General features: G+C 37.6%; 1 protein-coding gene across 1 annotated transcript; it reads left to right on the top strand.

The window, feature by feature from the left end:
• The first annotated feature begins 1,151 nt into the window (after positions 1 to 1,151).
• tmc4 (transmembrane channel-like 4) lies at positions 1,152 to 15,872 on the top strand. Its single transcript, XM_051956749.1, has 16 exons — positions 1,152 to 1,802; positions 2,496 to 2,676; positions 3,200 to 3,348; positions 3,945 to 4,094; positions 5,076 to 5,179; positions 6,006 to 6,136; positions 6,237 to 6,384; positions 6,946 to 7,104; positions 7,184 to 7,341; positions 9,608 to 9,734; positions 10,794 to 10,891; positions 12,171 to 12,354; positions 12,440 to 12,570; positions 13,286 to 13,441; positions 14,213 to 14,291; positions 14,384 to 15,872. The coding sequence occupies exons 1-16, from the start codon at positions 1,778 to 1,780 to the stop codon at positions 14,468 to 14,470; spliced, it is 2,067 nt and encodes a 688-aa protein (XP_051812709.1). The 5' UTR covers positions 1,152 to 1,777; the 3' UTR covers positions 14,471 to 15,872.
• The last annotated feature ends 56 nt before the right edge of the window (positions 15,873 to 15,928 follow it).

A 15,928-nucleotide genomic window follows, 5' to 3' on the forward strand; every position in this document is an offset into this window, starting at 1 on the left:
AACGCTGTGTAGAATGGTCTGACTGCTCGGGGCTCTCGATTACATTTATATATATCTATCACAGAAATTTTGACTTACCATTCGTTAACGCCCATGGCAGAATGTTAATGAGATGCAGCACAACATTCTACACAACGCTGTGTAGAATGTTCTGACTGCTCGGCGCTCTAGATTACATTTATATATATCTATCACAGAAATTTTGACTTACCATTCATTAATGCCCATGGCAGAATGTTAATGAGATGCAGCACAACATTCTACACAACGCTGTGTAGAATGTTCTGACCATTCAGAGCTTCAGACTAACTTTATATGTACATACAGTCATGTGAAAATCATTAGACTTCCCTTGTTTTCTTCAGTTTCTTGTTCATTTTAATGCCTGGTGCCACTAAAGATGCATTTGTTTGGACAACTATAACGACAGCAACAAAAACAGCTCCTAAGAGTTTAGTTTCAGAGCTGATATCAGATTTTTTCCATGGTCTTTTTGATAACAACCAAAATCACTTCAGTTCTTCCATCAGCAGCTATGGCATTGTTCTACCAAAACCAGCTTTTATGATTCAATATTTTCTGTTTTAGTCCCATGATCCACACAGGAGTTAGTACTGATTGTGTTTGATGATGTTCTACAGGTTTTCAGTTGGATTTAGATCTGGTGATTGAGCAGCCAAGGCATGGTTCCAGTGTTCTGGTTCTCCATCCAGGCTTTAACTGACCTTGTCTTGTTGGAAAATCCGGTCATTGGAGGCAGGAAAGAGTTTTCCAGCTGATGGAAGAAGACTGTTTTCTAGAGTATTAATAACTGTAATGATTGATTTTGGATCATCGTCGAGCCACTAAACTCCAGTTTACAGCCGAGAAACTGTTTGATACGACTGAAGTCTGATTATCTGATGTTTTTTCCAGTTAGAAACTTTTATCCTGTTTGTGTGGAACCTCTTCCTCTCTGTTTTTGATGTGAATTCTCCAGACTATTTATTTCTGTCTGTTTTTGTCATTTCTGTTCTGAGATAAACGAGAGACAAAAAACATTAAATAAGAATCCTTATGAGGATGAATTTGGTCTATTATTTAGATTTTGCTTCCTGAAACTAACTTGTTTCTGTAGTTTTATGTCTCGTTTTTGTGATTTTATGTCTTATTTTTGTAGTTTTGTGTCTCATTTTTGTCGTTTAGACAACTCTGGAATGATCCTTTCATATTTTTTCCATTTTGTCATCTTTTTGTCGACCCTCTACCTCTCTTTCTATTTTTGCACATTAACTGTTTATTTCTGTTTGTTGAATCCATTTCTCATCTCTTCGCCTCTTGCTGCTTCTTTTCTTTATTTAATGTGATTAATGAGTTCATTAACTTGTCAGCAGACAGAAAAAGTCTTTTGTTCGTCTCATTTTTCACCCGTCAGCTCTTCAAACACACCTGCTTCATGTCTGGAAACTAAATCCTTTGATTTTATGACCTTTATGCTCTGTAGATATCAGATTTTTCTCTCTTAAATCTCCTCATTTCCAGCTCAGTTAAAGCCTTAACTTTGCCGACACGTTTCCTTCAGTGTCTTTCCATCCTGCCGGTTTATCCCATAATGTAAACTGCAGGTGAATGGTGACCGTCTCCGTGGAAACGACAGGTTAAAACCCCATAAGGAAGTACCTATTAGGTCATTTTACTGCCGAGGTTAAAGTCCTCCAGCGGAGCCGAGCAGGAAGAGATTCCAGGATCGTTTCCTCATGAACAGATCGGACTAGTCGTTGGTAAAAAGCTCAGAGAAATGGAACCTCAGAGACAAAACTCAGGTAAGATGTTTGATTTTATGAACATTTAATTAGAGATAAGTTTATATGACTCAGAGCTGAATGACAAGCTGTGATTTCTGGTGATTTTTAGTAAACCAGCAGGTTTGTTCTGGCTGAAAACGATAAAAACAAAGAGACAAAAGACAGTAAAAGTCAGTTTTTCTAGTTTCTGTGTTACGACAGAGAAATTGATGTTTTTTTCTACTTTAGACGTCTGAATTTGAGATTAAAAGATAAAAATAACAGTAAAATAGAGCCTGATGTTACAGGTTTTTACATCTTTAAACCCCAAAATGATTTATTCACATGCTGAGTTTTTATTTATAGAGAAAACAACATAGAAATGACAGAAACAAGACAAAACTCTTGACATTAATGATGGATTTAAACTATTTCTATGTCTATTTTTACATTTTTAACCAGCAATTAAAGTCAAAAACAAGAGATAAAGCGACAAAACCAGACATAAATACGAGACAAAAAACAATAAAAGCAATAAAAAAGCTGCATTTTTGGGGAAATATATAATTTTTGAACAGTGAAATGTAAAAAACAGTTAAATGACTGAAATCCATCATTAACTCTATAAATCTAACTTTACCACATCTATGAATAATTTCAGGCCAAACTACAATCATGTTGACATGGAATCACCTTACGGTCGTTTCACTTCCTGTCTTCCTGTCCTCTCAGGTTACCATGGCAACCAGCAGTCGCTCAGGTTACGGCAGGCGTCCTCCCCAGCGTCCAATCAGAACTATCCTCACTTCAACTGGAACTCCGGTCCCACAGAGGAGGACGAGGTGGACGGCAGCGAGACACAACGAGACCTCCGGACCCTGGGGCTGCCGCTGGGGCTGAGGAGAGCCGTCTGGTACGAAAAACCACACATTCACTCCTTTAGAGGCCCTTTTCCAGTCCAGAGAAGCCATTTAAAGTGTTCAGAAAGTCCAGAAATAAAATTCTCACATGAAACCTGGTGAGAAGAGTTCCCAGCAGATTTAAATGATCGAATGGATGCAGTGGAGGACACATCTTGATAACCAGCGCTTCAAAATGGAAAAAAGTGCAAAATTTTCAATCTCAAGAAGTCCATAAAATGTCAACTAAATATTTGTCAAAACTTGTCTAAAATGACCTGGAATTGGTCCAAAATAAGTCAAAGATTGTCCAAGTTGAAGGTAATGAACAAAAATTGTCTTTTAAAGATGGAAACTATTACAGTAAATTCAACCCAGGCTGGTCTAGTGTCTCCATAAAGTTCCTGTAAGTGTATATCTATGGATGGATCCATATTTCTGTTACAATACATCCATGATTGAAATGTTTCTAGTGAAGCCTGATGTCCAGTTGCTCCAGGGTTGAAGTTAAAATGTTGAAAACCTTCTCCTTTCCAGGCAGGTGCAGCAGATGAAGATTCCGGTTGTTTCCAGCTCAGATTCCTGGAAACTGAAAAGAGCCAAAACTCTCCGAACAATCAGAACCAGAGGCCGAGAGGTTCTGTCCTTCCTGACGCTGTGGAAGAAAACTCTGCAGAAGATTGGAGGTAAAAACCTGAAAGTGAAGAACTTTAAGTCTGTGGAGTAAAAAAGTAGAAGATGTCCCACCATCATCTGTAGATGTTTCACCATCGTCTGTAGATGTTTCTCCATCTTCTGTAGATGTTTCACCATGCTGGATGGATCTCCAACAACCTGCTCCTCTGTTCTCTGTTTCTGCTACATTTATTTTATTTTTAGTCTCTGTAAAAATACTGCCTGCAGTTCAACCTTAAACTCTGAGCTTTTGGTCACTGATGGCTCCACAGCTGCACCAATTAGCATTAGATTTTTTTTTTTGTCTTTTACAGAATCTGGTTCTAACCCTAGTGAGGATAAAGCGGTGTATAGAGAATGGATGGATGGATGGTTCTAGCAAACGCTTCATTTTGGCCAACTTATAAATGACACGTAGAATGAAGAAGGTTTAAAGGAAAACCAAAGATCTCAGCTCAGATTTGGTTCTTTTTCCTGGCAGATCAGAGAGTTGATCTTCTTTTCTGTTTTCTGTTTTTTGCTCTGATAAATAGAGTCATTTTGGTGATTTTTTTTGAAAGAACATTTTGCTTTTATTTAAGTAAACTTTCGTGGTTTTCCTCCACAGGGAACTTTGGAGGCGGAGTAAAGTCCTACTTCCTGTTCCTGAGGTTCTTGGTGGTTCTGAACTTCTTCTCCTTCCTGCTGATCGGTGGATTCGTCCTCATTCCCAGCATCGTCCTCACGTCTTTGGACGCTCAGCTGGTCAACAACACAGGTAACCGTTAGCTCAGGAACACAGGATAGGTCAGGATGAGCCGAAAGAAACAGAGGACTTTTATTGTGAAAAACATCTTTAATATCTACTAACAGATGCCACAAGACTTTTTTCTTCTTCATATCAGTCACTGGAGCTGCAAAGATGAATCAATTAAGTGTTAACCATTAAATCAATCTCCAACTTTGAGAAGAATCTGTTAGTCGGTTTGAGTCATTTAAAAAAATAAAATCAGTTTAGGTCTCCTGATTTCAGCTCCTTAGATGTGAATATTTTCTGGTTTCTTTCCTCTGTGACAGTAAACTGAAGATTTTTGGACTAAACCAGACATTTGACGAAACAACGACCCTCATTTTTCAGTATTTAAAGGCAAACAGCTGATTGATGAATGCAGAAAATAATCCAAAAAAATTAAAGGGTACGGCATATTAAAAATTGTCCAAAATTAGACCAAAATGATCCAAATTAACTTAAAAATTTACCAAAATGACTCAAATAATCTAAAATTACATATAAACTGTTTAAAATTACAGAAAAACTGTCCATAATTACTGAAAAAGTGTCCAGAATGTCACTAAATTAGTGAATAAAACGGAACAAAATGAACCTTAAATGACTCAGAACTCGTCCACAAGGACTCAGAGTTGTTCATCATTACTGTAAGAACTGAAGGTCAGTCAATCCGCAACATTTCAAGAACTTTGCATGAATCCTCAAGAAACCATCTAGGAACTACCCAGGAACTTACAAGGAACCATCCAGGAAGTTTCTGCATAACCAAGAACTGAGCTACTTTCCTGACCTCACTAGTTAATGAATAAAAGGAAGTATGTCTATTTCCAAAACGAGGAAAACCTTTTGGTATTTTTATACGAGAAAACTGAACATATGTAGACATCTGAACAGGGATTAATGCTATCATCTGCGTTTAGTCTCCACGGCAGTGTTTAAACTCCTCTTTGTGTCTCTTTTTGTTGTTAGAATTCTGGTGGCAACCTGAACTAGAGGAGTGTCTGGAATACGATCCTAACCCTCAGGGCTTGGTGCGTTTCTATGACTACCTCCTGGACTTACTGTCAGGAACGGTGAGGAACCACAGAAACACATTTTAGCTTCTGGTGCATCACACAGCAGCAGTAGACTGTAATTAAAGATGGATCAGGTTTACACCATGTAGGTAAAGTTCATCATCCAGCGCTCAGATTCAGACTCTCTACCATCAACTGAACGTTTAATGCAGCTAAAAAATATTGAGTGACTTCACAAAGAGATTCTCCATCACCAGGCCTTTAGAGTTCATCATTAGGTTCTAACAGAAGTCAGGACTTTGGAGGATCTTTGATTGTTTCACATCAATCAGAAGTTCTAGATTCTCCAGATATCCTGTGCTCCTCAGGAATATAATCTTATACATCTTATAATACAATCTCCCATCTCATCTGATCTCATCTCACTTTACTAATCTAGTATTTTCTCATCTTGTCTCATCCCATCTTGTCTTGTCTCATTTCATCCCATCTTATCTCGTCTCATCTCGTACTATCTGATCTTATCTGATCTTATCTAGTCTCATCTCGTCTCTTCTTGTCTACTTTCGTCTCATCTCATCTCCCTTAGAGTTCATCATTAGGTTCTAACTGAAGTCAGGACTTTGGAGGATCTTTGATTGTGTCACATCAAGCAGTCAGAAGTTCTAGATTCTCCAGATGCCCTGTGCTCCTCAGGAATATAATCTTATCTTGTCTTTTCTTGTCTCATCACATCTTATCATATCTTATCTCATCTCACCCTATCCTATTTTGCCCTGTCTTTTCTCATCTCATCTCATCTCATCTCATCCTCTGCAGATAAAGGTTTATTCCATGTTTTTGTGTAATGTTTATTAAAGTGACTTCCTGTGTGTGTGTCCAGGGTTTCATGGAGTCCTCTGTCCTGTTTTATGGCTACTACAACGTGAAGCAGGGGAGCTACAACCTCCCTCTGGCCTATCTGCTTACTGCCGTCTTCTACTTTGCGTTCTGTCTCATTTGCATCATCGTCCGGTCAGTCGCACCGCAAACAAACAAACAAACAATCAAACAAACAAAGTTCAGTCACTTCCACTCACATCCTTCTCTTCTTGCTCTCTGATTGGCTGCACAGGATGGGCACCGCAGCTCGGGTCGCTGTGGCGACAGGAGGCGGCGCCGTGGGCAACTACAGCAGCATCGTGTTCACCGGGTGGGACTACGGTTGCCTAGGAGACCGAGCGACGAAGCTGAAGCAGAACAACATCCGATACCAACTGAAGGTCAATAATAGATTATACTAGATAGATAGATAGATAGATAGATAGATAGATAGATAGAGCGATATTTAAGATATTTTGGATGCTTGTCAACTCATTTTGAGCAGTTTGAGCTCAGTTTCAGTGGGTTTTTGGACAGTTTTTAACTGAATTTTAACACATTTCAAGATTTTTAGAAGCTTTTAAACTCCTTTTATCCATATTTTAAGTCATTTTGGACACAACACTTGGTTTAGATTGATTTTGTGGTATTTTTAACAAATTGCGGACATGCTTTTTATGACATTTTAGACAAGTTTTTACTTATTTTGGACAGTTTTAACTCAGTCAGAGTAATTTTTGACATTTATTTTGACCAGGTGTCAAGACATTTTGGATGCTTTTAACTAATTTAAGGCAAGATTGAAGTCATTTAGACAAATTTGAGTCCATTTCAGAGAAGTTTGGGCTTGTTGGAGTCCTATTGAACAACTCTTGGGATGTTTGGGACTTCTTAGGTTTTGTTGGACAGTTTTTAACTCTCTGGACAGTTTCTAGAGCTCCTTTGTGTTCTGTCTGTTCCAGGTGGATCTGGAGGAGGAGCGACTGAAGCAGCAGGCGGCAGCTCTGACGACGACTCAGAGGCTGCTTTTATATTCTCTGCGTGTCTCCATGTTTTTCCTGGCTCTGGGCTTCATTGCAGCAGCTTTGTACGGCGTCGCCGTGGCCACAGAGAATAGCCAGGTACCCGTTCACCTGCAGAAAGAGAACGATGAGCTTCCTCTGGAGCTTTTAGTGACCGTCTCTGGTTTCTGCCAAACAGGGAAGAAGTGGTGATGAAGGAATCCTGGGTTTGATCTTCGAGTATCTGCCGTCGATCGCCATCACAGCGGGGAACTTCGTGGTTCCGCTGCTGTGCGACCAGATCGCCTCCGTGGAGAAATATCCTCCCACCATCACCATCATCCTGGCTCTGCTCAGGTCTGGAGGAACTCTGGTTTGGTTTAAACTCTCTGAGGTTCAACTATTTTCTGCCTGTTTCTCTGTTGTTGTTTTTTCAATGTAAAAAGAACCCACCTGCAGGATTTGGGTGTCAGAAGATGCATTTATTTGGGTGTTTAAGTGCCGGATGAAGTTTTGGTCCAACAAAAGCTGCTGCACAGTTGATATATTCTGGTTATGTGAATTGATTAACTTTCAATGTCTTGAAACTGGTCCAAAATGAGTTCAAATGGTTCTAAATGACTTAAAAAACTGTCCAAAATAGCTTAAAAAGTGTCCAAAACGCGTACAAAAAGTCCCAAAACAATTAGATTTGTCCAAAATTATTTGAAACTTAGTTAAAAAAAACTGTCCAAAATGAACTTACATCTTCCCCAAATGACTTGAAACTTGCTTAAAATTAGATTTAACCCATAAGAACCCAGACCCATTTTTCCTTAAAGGATTTAATGAGTTAAGGTCAGACATAAAGCATTAATAGGAAGAGACTGGGGCACTCAAAATGCTTGTTACACTGGTGTCACCGTGGGTTCTTATGGGTTAAAAAAAAAAGCATCAGAAATGCTTTGAGCTTAGAGTCATGTTGGACCCATCATGAGACAGTTTTGGACGGGATTCAAGACATTATGGATGCATCTGAACTCATTTTAGGCATGTTTTAAGTAATTCTGGACAAATATGAGTCCTTTTGAGAGAAGTTTGGGCTTGTTGGAGTCCTTTTGGACAATTCTTGGGATTTCTGGGACTTTTCAGGTTAAGTTGGACACTTTTAACTTAGTTTGGACAAATCTGAGTCATTTCTGGCAATTTCTTAGGAATTTTGGAAACTTTTTAAGTTATTTTGGAGAGTTATTTGTTTTTGACACGTATCAAGATGTTCTAAATGCTTTCTATTTAATTTAAGGCCAGATTTCAGTCATTTTAGACAAATCTGAGTCCATTTGAGAAACATTTGGAGTTCTTTTGGTCAATTCTTGGGATTTTGGGGACTTTTTAGATTTTGCTGGACAAATTTTTAACTCTCTGGACAGGTTTCAAGACTATGTGGATGCATTTGAATTCATTTTAGGCACAGTTTAAGTAATTTTGTACAAATCTGAGTCCATTTGAAAGAAATTTGGACTTGTTGGAGGGATTTTGGGGACTTTTTTAGATCATATTGGACAGTTTTTAAGTCTTTTTGGACAAATTTCAAGAGATTTTTAACAAGTTTAGAGTCACGTTGGATCCATTGGGAGACAGTTTTAGACAGATTTCAAGACATTATGGATGCATTTGAACTCATTTTAGGCATGTTTAAAGATCAGTTAAACCTTTTTTGATCTGTCAGTGAGGAAATGTTTGGTGTTACAGCAGCAGATAGAAAAACCGTAGGAAGTCATTTCATTTTGACATCATTTTCAATCATTTTGCACACTTTCCATCAAATCTTGGAATTTTTGGGACTTTTTAGATTATAGTGGACAGTTTTAACTCCTTTTGGACAAATTTTAAGACATTTTGAATAGTTCCAAGTAGTTCTGGACTGATTCCAAGACATCTTGGGCAGTTTTGTTCAGTCATACGTGTCAAGCAGCTTCATCCCTACAATCTTTCAAGACCAGTTGGAGTTCTTTTGAACAATAATTAAGTTATGGTGGATTTAGGTGTTTCACTCATTTTGGACCAATTTCAAGAGATTTTAACAAGTTTAGAGTCACATTGGACCCATTGCGAGGTGTCTGTGTAGGTTCTCATTCATCCAGGTCACGGTTATCCAAAGTAGTTCGTCAGTTCTTCAGTTCGAACTGAAGAAGCCTCTTGGATGAGAGGTGAAACATCTTCAAGGGACTTTCTTAAAGTCCAGTGGATTGATTTAAACTACTTTGGACACCCATTGTGAGACACTTTTGAACAAATTTCAAGACATTTTGGACTAGTATGACTCCTGATTGACTTTAAACTTGACTACGAGATAAATAAAGGAACCCGACTGTTTGAAGCATGTCTAAATGTGTTAAAATGCTTTAAAATGTCTGGAAACCTGTCAAAAAAAAATAGATAAAAATGTCTGAAATGATTTAAAACTGTCTGAAATGACTCCAAAACAGTGGAGAAGAAGAACTTCCAGGAGCTGAAAGTGTCTTTGTGTTGAGGAAGCAGCTTCTGTCCAGTCCGACTCTGACGTCTTTTTACATCTGAACCTAATAATCTCTAATCTGATGATTAAAAAGCGGTTAAATGCCGGTTCTTCCTGTATTTTCAGAGCCGTGGTTCTGCGTCTGGCAGGTCTGATCGTCCTCCTGTCCACTCTGTGGAGTCAGATCACCTGCCACGGACACACAACCAGCGAAGAATGTCAGCCGTGTCATTACGACCATAAAAACTACCCGGTAAATAAACCTGACTGTCTTTAGGGCTGTTCATCTCAGAATAATGTCAACACAAACAGCTTTTTACATTAAAAGTTAGTGTCAGTATTTCTATATACAGAGAAATTAAAATGCTGCACTGCAAAAACTCAAAGTCTTACCAAGTCTGTTTGTCTTATTTTTAGTCTAAATGTCTCATTCTACTTAAGATAAATTCACTTAACAAGTGACATTTCAGCAGATGGAGGGACCTGTTTTAGGACAATGCATCTTAAATATCTCGTTAAGTCAAACAATCTTGAAAAGATTTTTAACCCTCGCATCGTCCTGTGGGTCAAATTGACCTGTTTTAAAGTTTGAAAATGTGGGGAAAAAAATAAATTTCACAGTGAAAACTTCCCATTTTCAAAATTTTTTGGGACGTTTTTGAGCTTTTTTTGATGGGAAAAAAGAAATGCTAAAAAAATGTTTAAGAACATTCGGGAAAAAAATCAATTTGTTTCTGAACGTTCTTAAGGAAAATAGAAGTTTTACTGATACATATGAAATCACTTGAGATATTTGTAGGATTTTTTTATTCATTTTTTGAAAACATTTACAATTTTTCATTTTTTATTATTTTTTAAATTTTTATTTCTTACTAAATTTGAAGATTTTTTTAAATGAGACTTTTAAGGGAATTTTTTTCCTGAAGATGAATAGCTGCAGCTTATGCTGTCGCTAATGGGGATCCAAATGAATAAACAGAAACATTTTGCAATTTTTTTTTTATAAATTTGGGGGATTTTTTTTGCAGATTTTTGGATTTTTTTTTTCAGCCAAGGCCACAATATTTTTTGGTACCTCAAATGAAGACAACAGGTGGGTTAAGACACTGGACATATTTTAAAACATTTTAGACACGTTTTTACTCATTTAGGACAGTTTTCACTTGGTTTGGACAAGTGAATCAGAGAAGGTGGAGCAGAAGGACGCTGATGATTTCAGTTTAACCGTCTGTGTGTAGAGAATGATTCTTTAGTTGAAATTTAACGTAACATCTGCACTGAATGTGAACTTCTGCTGTTGTGTTTGGTGCAGTGCTGGGAAACTCGTATCGGTCAGGAGATGTACAAACTGACGCTGTTCGACCTCCTCATCAACCTGGCCACTCTGGTTCTGGCTGAGTTCCCTCGAAGGTACCAGACACCAGTTCTGTTTAAATAGTCCGGATGTTGAACCGGAGTGACGGTATGTTTCTGATTTAACCTTATTTAGAGATGTTTAAGATATTTTAGATGCTTGTCAACTAATTTGGGGTATTTTGAGCTCAGTTTCAACGACTTTTAACTGAATTTTAACAGGTTTCAAGATATTTTAGAAGCTTTTAAACTAATTTTAGCCGTTTTTAAAGTCGTTTTGGACGCATAGCACTTAGTTTGGACAAGTTTGAGTCATTTTCTGCAATTTCTTAGGAGTTTTGGCCACTTTTTAAATCATTTTGTCTGGTTTTTAATTTGTTTTGGACAGGTATCAAGATAATTTGGATGCTTTTTAACTAATTTAAGGCCAGATTGAAATCATTTTAGACAAATTTGAGTTGAATCGTTGGGGTTCTTTTGGACAATTCTTGGGATTTTTGGGACTGCTTCGGTTTTGTTGGACCATATTTAATTCTCTGGAAAGGTTTCAAGACATTGTGGATGCATTTGAACTACTTCTAGGCACACTGTACAAATTAAAATGCATCTGCAATGTCTTGGAATCTGTCTAGATAGTTAAAAACTGTCCAACAATATCAAAGAAGTCCCAAACATCCCCATAATTCTCTACAAGAACTCCAACAAACCCAAACTTCTCTCAGGTTGACTCAAATTGACTGAAGTCTAGCCTTAAATTAGTTTAAAAGCATCCAAAATGTCTTGATAGGTCCAGCATAATTACACCCCTGTCAAAAGGTTTGAGACACTTTCTCATTCAAATAAATTAGAACCCGTCTGAAAACTTTTGACAGGGGATGTATGTTGGAGAGTTTTTCACTAAATCTGGACAAGGATCAAGACATTTTAAATGATTTTAAACTCATTTTAGGCCATTTTAAAGTCATTAGGGACAAATCTAAGCCCTTTGGGTTGTTCTGGACACCTCTAAAGTTATTTTGTTATTCTGGTTAAGTTTTAGGTCGTTTTTGATGATTTTGTTCTGTCATTTTTGAGTGTTTTCTAGCACCTGTTTGCAGAGTTCTTCAACACGTTTCGCTCCTGCAGTCTTCACAAATCTGGACCAATAAAATAATGTGGATGTTGGTAAACCACTGTGACGTGTTTGTATGCTTTAATCAGTGTGAACATGTTTCAGGTTATTTTTGACAGTTTTTGGTGAAGTTTGAAGCTCCATCGTCGTGGAGCGGTTTCTAGTTTCATCCCTACCTGCCGTAATCTGGATCTTTGTAAACCAGGTTGTGTTTCTGTCTGTCAGGCTGCTGGTGGATCACTGGTCCAATAAACTGACTCAGTGGGTCGGTCGGCAGGAGTTCGTGGTTCCGGCCAACGTTCTGGGGCTGGTTTACGGTCAGACCGTGGTCTGGACCGGAGCTCTGTTCTGTCCTCTGCTGCCGCTGATCAACACCGTCAAGTTCATCGTCCTGTTCTACTGCAAGAAGGTGAAGCTTCCACTCAGCTGACGTCCAACAAACGCTGCTGCTCCGGTTCTGACCCGGTTTCACTTGGTTTTATCTTCCTGTACAGCTCACACTCTTCCAGAACTGTCGACCGGCCATGAAGACGTTCCGATCCACCACCTCCAACTTCTTCTTCCTGCTGGTGCTGGTGCTGGGCCTCAGCATCGCCACCATGGTCATGATCTACAGCGTGGCTGAGTGAGTGCTTTCTGAGAGGCACAGTTCGAACTGTATTTTACAGTATTTAAGACAGTTTTAACACATTTTGGACACATTTCAGGACATTTTGGATGTTTTTTTTTATCTAATTTTAAGTTTCAAGTCGTTTTGGGAAAAAAAATTGTGCTCTGGACTAACTTTGGTTCATTTTGGACAGTTTTTAGTTTCCTTTTGAGACACACTGGGGGACATTTTGAACCGTTTTAACTAATAGTTCAAAATGTCTGGCTGGTTTTAAGACAGGTTAGATGCTTTCCCCTCAATTCAGGCAGGTTTCAAGTCATTTTGAATGAATTTGAATCATTTTGGGCAGTCTAACTAATTTTGGACAAGTTTCAAGACACTTTAGACAAACTTGAGTCCATTTGAGAGAAGTTTGGACTTGTTGGAGTTATTTTGGGGGCTTTTTAGATTAGATTTGATGGTTTTTAAGTCTTTTTGGACAAGTTTCAAGAGATTTTTAACAAATTTTGAATCATGTAGGGCCTATTGTGAGAGGTAAAGATGAACAAATTTCAGGTTATTTTTTCACAGTTTTAACTCATTTTGATGAAGTTTCGAGTTTTTCTGGACACTTTAGTTCCGCCGTTGTTGAGCGCTTTGTACCAGTGAGTTGTTTCTGCAGAAAGTGGAGCTTCGTCAGAGGACTGAGAGGGTTGAATGTTGTTGAATCTGTTTCCTTCTTTCCCAACAGGATCCATCCCTCCATGGCTTGCGGTCCTTTCCGATTCTTCCCCAACATTTGGTCGATTGTTCCGAATTCTTTGTACAGCCTCTCTGACGTCACTCAGGAGTTCCTGTTCTTCATCGGCTCACAGGCTTTCAGCATCCCTCTGTTTACGTTATCATGGTGAGATGCATCAACGTCCTGGTTTAAAACTGCAGACCTGCAGCCGTTAATTGTCAACCGTTAAATCAATCGACAACTTGTCTGATAATCAGTCTGAATATTTTTTTCAATAAAATCAGTCTAAATTCAGTGATTCCAGCTCCTTAAATGTGAATCTTTTCTGGTTTCTTTCCTCTGTGACAGTAAACTGAAGATCTTTGGACTAAACCAGACATTTGAGGAAACTCTGATGCATTTTATTTTTTAAGTTACTTTGAACAGTTTGTTTCGACTCGTTTGGACATTCTGGTCAAAATTCTGGACTAAATTTCAAGTGATTTTAGACAGTTTTTTCACTCATGTTTGGCAGATTCTGAGCAATTTTAGACACCTAAGTCATTTTGTTCAAGCTTCAAGTCACAGCTGACAGGTTTCAAATCATTTTTTACATTTTTTCATTCATTGTGAACAAATTTAGTCATGTCTGACAAGTTTCAAGTGATTTTGGACCATTTTTAACTAACGTTGGACAGATTCTGAGTAATTTTGGACATCATAGTCATTTTGTTCAAGTTTCAAGTCACATTTGACTGCAGGTTACAAAAGGAAAATGACTTTTTGACTGATATGTACAACAATATTCTTTGTAGAAGAGTCTTTAAAATGAGAGTTTGGTGCAGTTTTTAAACAGTTAATACAAAGTTAGTGAGATAAAGACGAGATATAGAGTTTCTGTAGAGTTTATTCTGTATTTCCTGGTTCTTTAATGTCCTTTTTCTCTCTTCCTGACAGCGTGGTGATGTGCTACATCATCGCTTTGGCTTCCGTCTACGGGAAAAGTGTTGCATTGCTCAGAGCTCAGCTTAAAGCGGTACGTCGTTGGACTTTACAACATCAGTTAGTTTGGTTTTCAAAAATAACCTGCAGGCTTTATGAATTCTTTGGTGGGTCTTTGGTTCACAGGAGGGCAAAGACAAGCAGTTTCTGGTCAAACAGTACGAGAAGCTGCGACAACAGCTTCAAATCCCAGAACACAGCAGAGGACCCTGAACGCATCATCAGGAACCGACTTTATTATCTGAAACACGAGGAGCTGGAAGGACTTCATCTGCCTTCTAAAGCAGGTTTTACCAAAGATGTTGTTGTTCCTGATCTAACTCCAGAGATCAGTGTTTTTAGGAAGCTGAATATTATTAACCTCCCTAAGTTATACAGTTAAATTATTTCTATTCCAAGTGTAGCATGTCTGTAATGTGTCTCATTCCTTTCTTCTGTCCTTGAAAAAAAGATCTGTTCAGTTACTAAATTATTGAGTTGTCATTTATAGTTCATTTTTATTTGACCAGCAGGTTCCTTCTACCCAGAAATATCATAAACAAGTGACAAAAGCATCGACTGTATAAAAAAGACTTTTATCTTTATATACGGTCTATGGACAAAAGATAGAAGAAAGAAGCTTCTTTTCTCAAAAACTTGAAATACTGAAAGGGTATTTTGGATTTTTAGTGAAAATGTACAATTAACCATATAATAGACACAAAACAACGAGACAAAACGACAAAAACGTGACACAAAACAACAAAAATGAGACACAAAATGTCAAAAATGAGACTCAAAATGATAAAAACGTGACACAAACAACAAAAATGAGACACAAAAAGATAGAAATGAGACAAAACGATAAACGAGACACAAACCTTCTTTTTCAGTCTTTATTTTCTGGTTCTGGTGATTTGTTTTTGGACAGACTAGAGTTTGCTTTAATATATTTTACAGTTGAACACAAAATTCTTAATTTATATTGAACCATGATTTGACAATGAACATCTCCAACTCAGTGTTTTGCTTCGTTTTACTTTTTCTTGTTTGTCATTTCCAGTCAGAATAAACCTGCTAGTCAATTAAAAATCCACTGTAAATCAAAATGTGACGTGGTGAGGAACAGTTTTTGGCTTCATTGTACCATCAGATGTATGTGCAGATATTCATTGTTTTTCCTTTTAAGTCAGTTAACATTATCAGATTAAAAATTATGCAACAAATTAGTCACAGGAGGGCTTAAAACTTTGATGTCATCATTTTAACCATTTAATGTGAACATGTTTATGGTAAATTTCTGATTATTACTACATATAATGATTTCTAACTTTCTGTATGGTAAAACACCGTGTGTTTGAGATGTTTGTGATGAATTATTTGAACTATTTCTATGTTTTGTTTGTTTGTTTTTTTTAGAAATTGACAAATAATGCCATGTCTGAATTTATTCACTCATTATTTGGAGCAAGGTAATAATTTTGGCCGTTATATTTTTAAGTAAAAATGTAAAATAATGTAGAAAAAATCTGTATCACAGTATCTTATTGCCTTATTGTCATTTATTTCATGTTATTTCCAGCCAGAGGTAACTTGTTGGTGCAATAAAAATAAAAGTTTGGAGATTTTTAGTTATGTCTGTCTGTCTGTCTTTCTTTCTCTATAATAAGAGGGGTTTCAGCGCCCCCTAGT

This window comes from Acanthochromis polyacanthus, chromosome 12 (genome assembly GCF_021347895.1).
Source record: "Acanthochromis polyacanthus isolate Apoly-LR-REF ecotype Palm Island chromosome 12, KAUST_Apoly_ChrSc, whole genome shotgun sequence".
NCBI lineage: Eukaryota > Metazoa > Chordata > Actinopteri > Pomacentridae > Acanthochromis > Acanthochromis polyacanthus.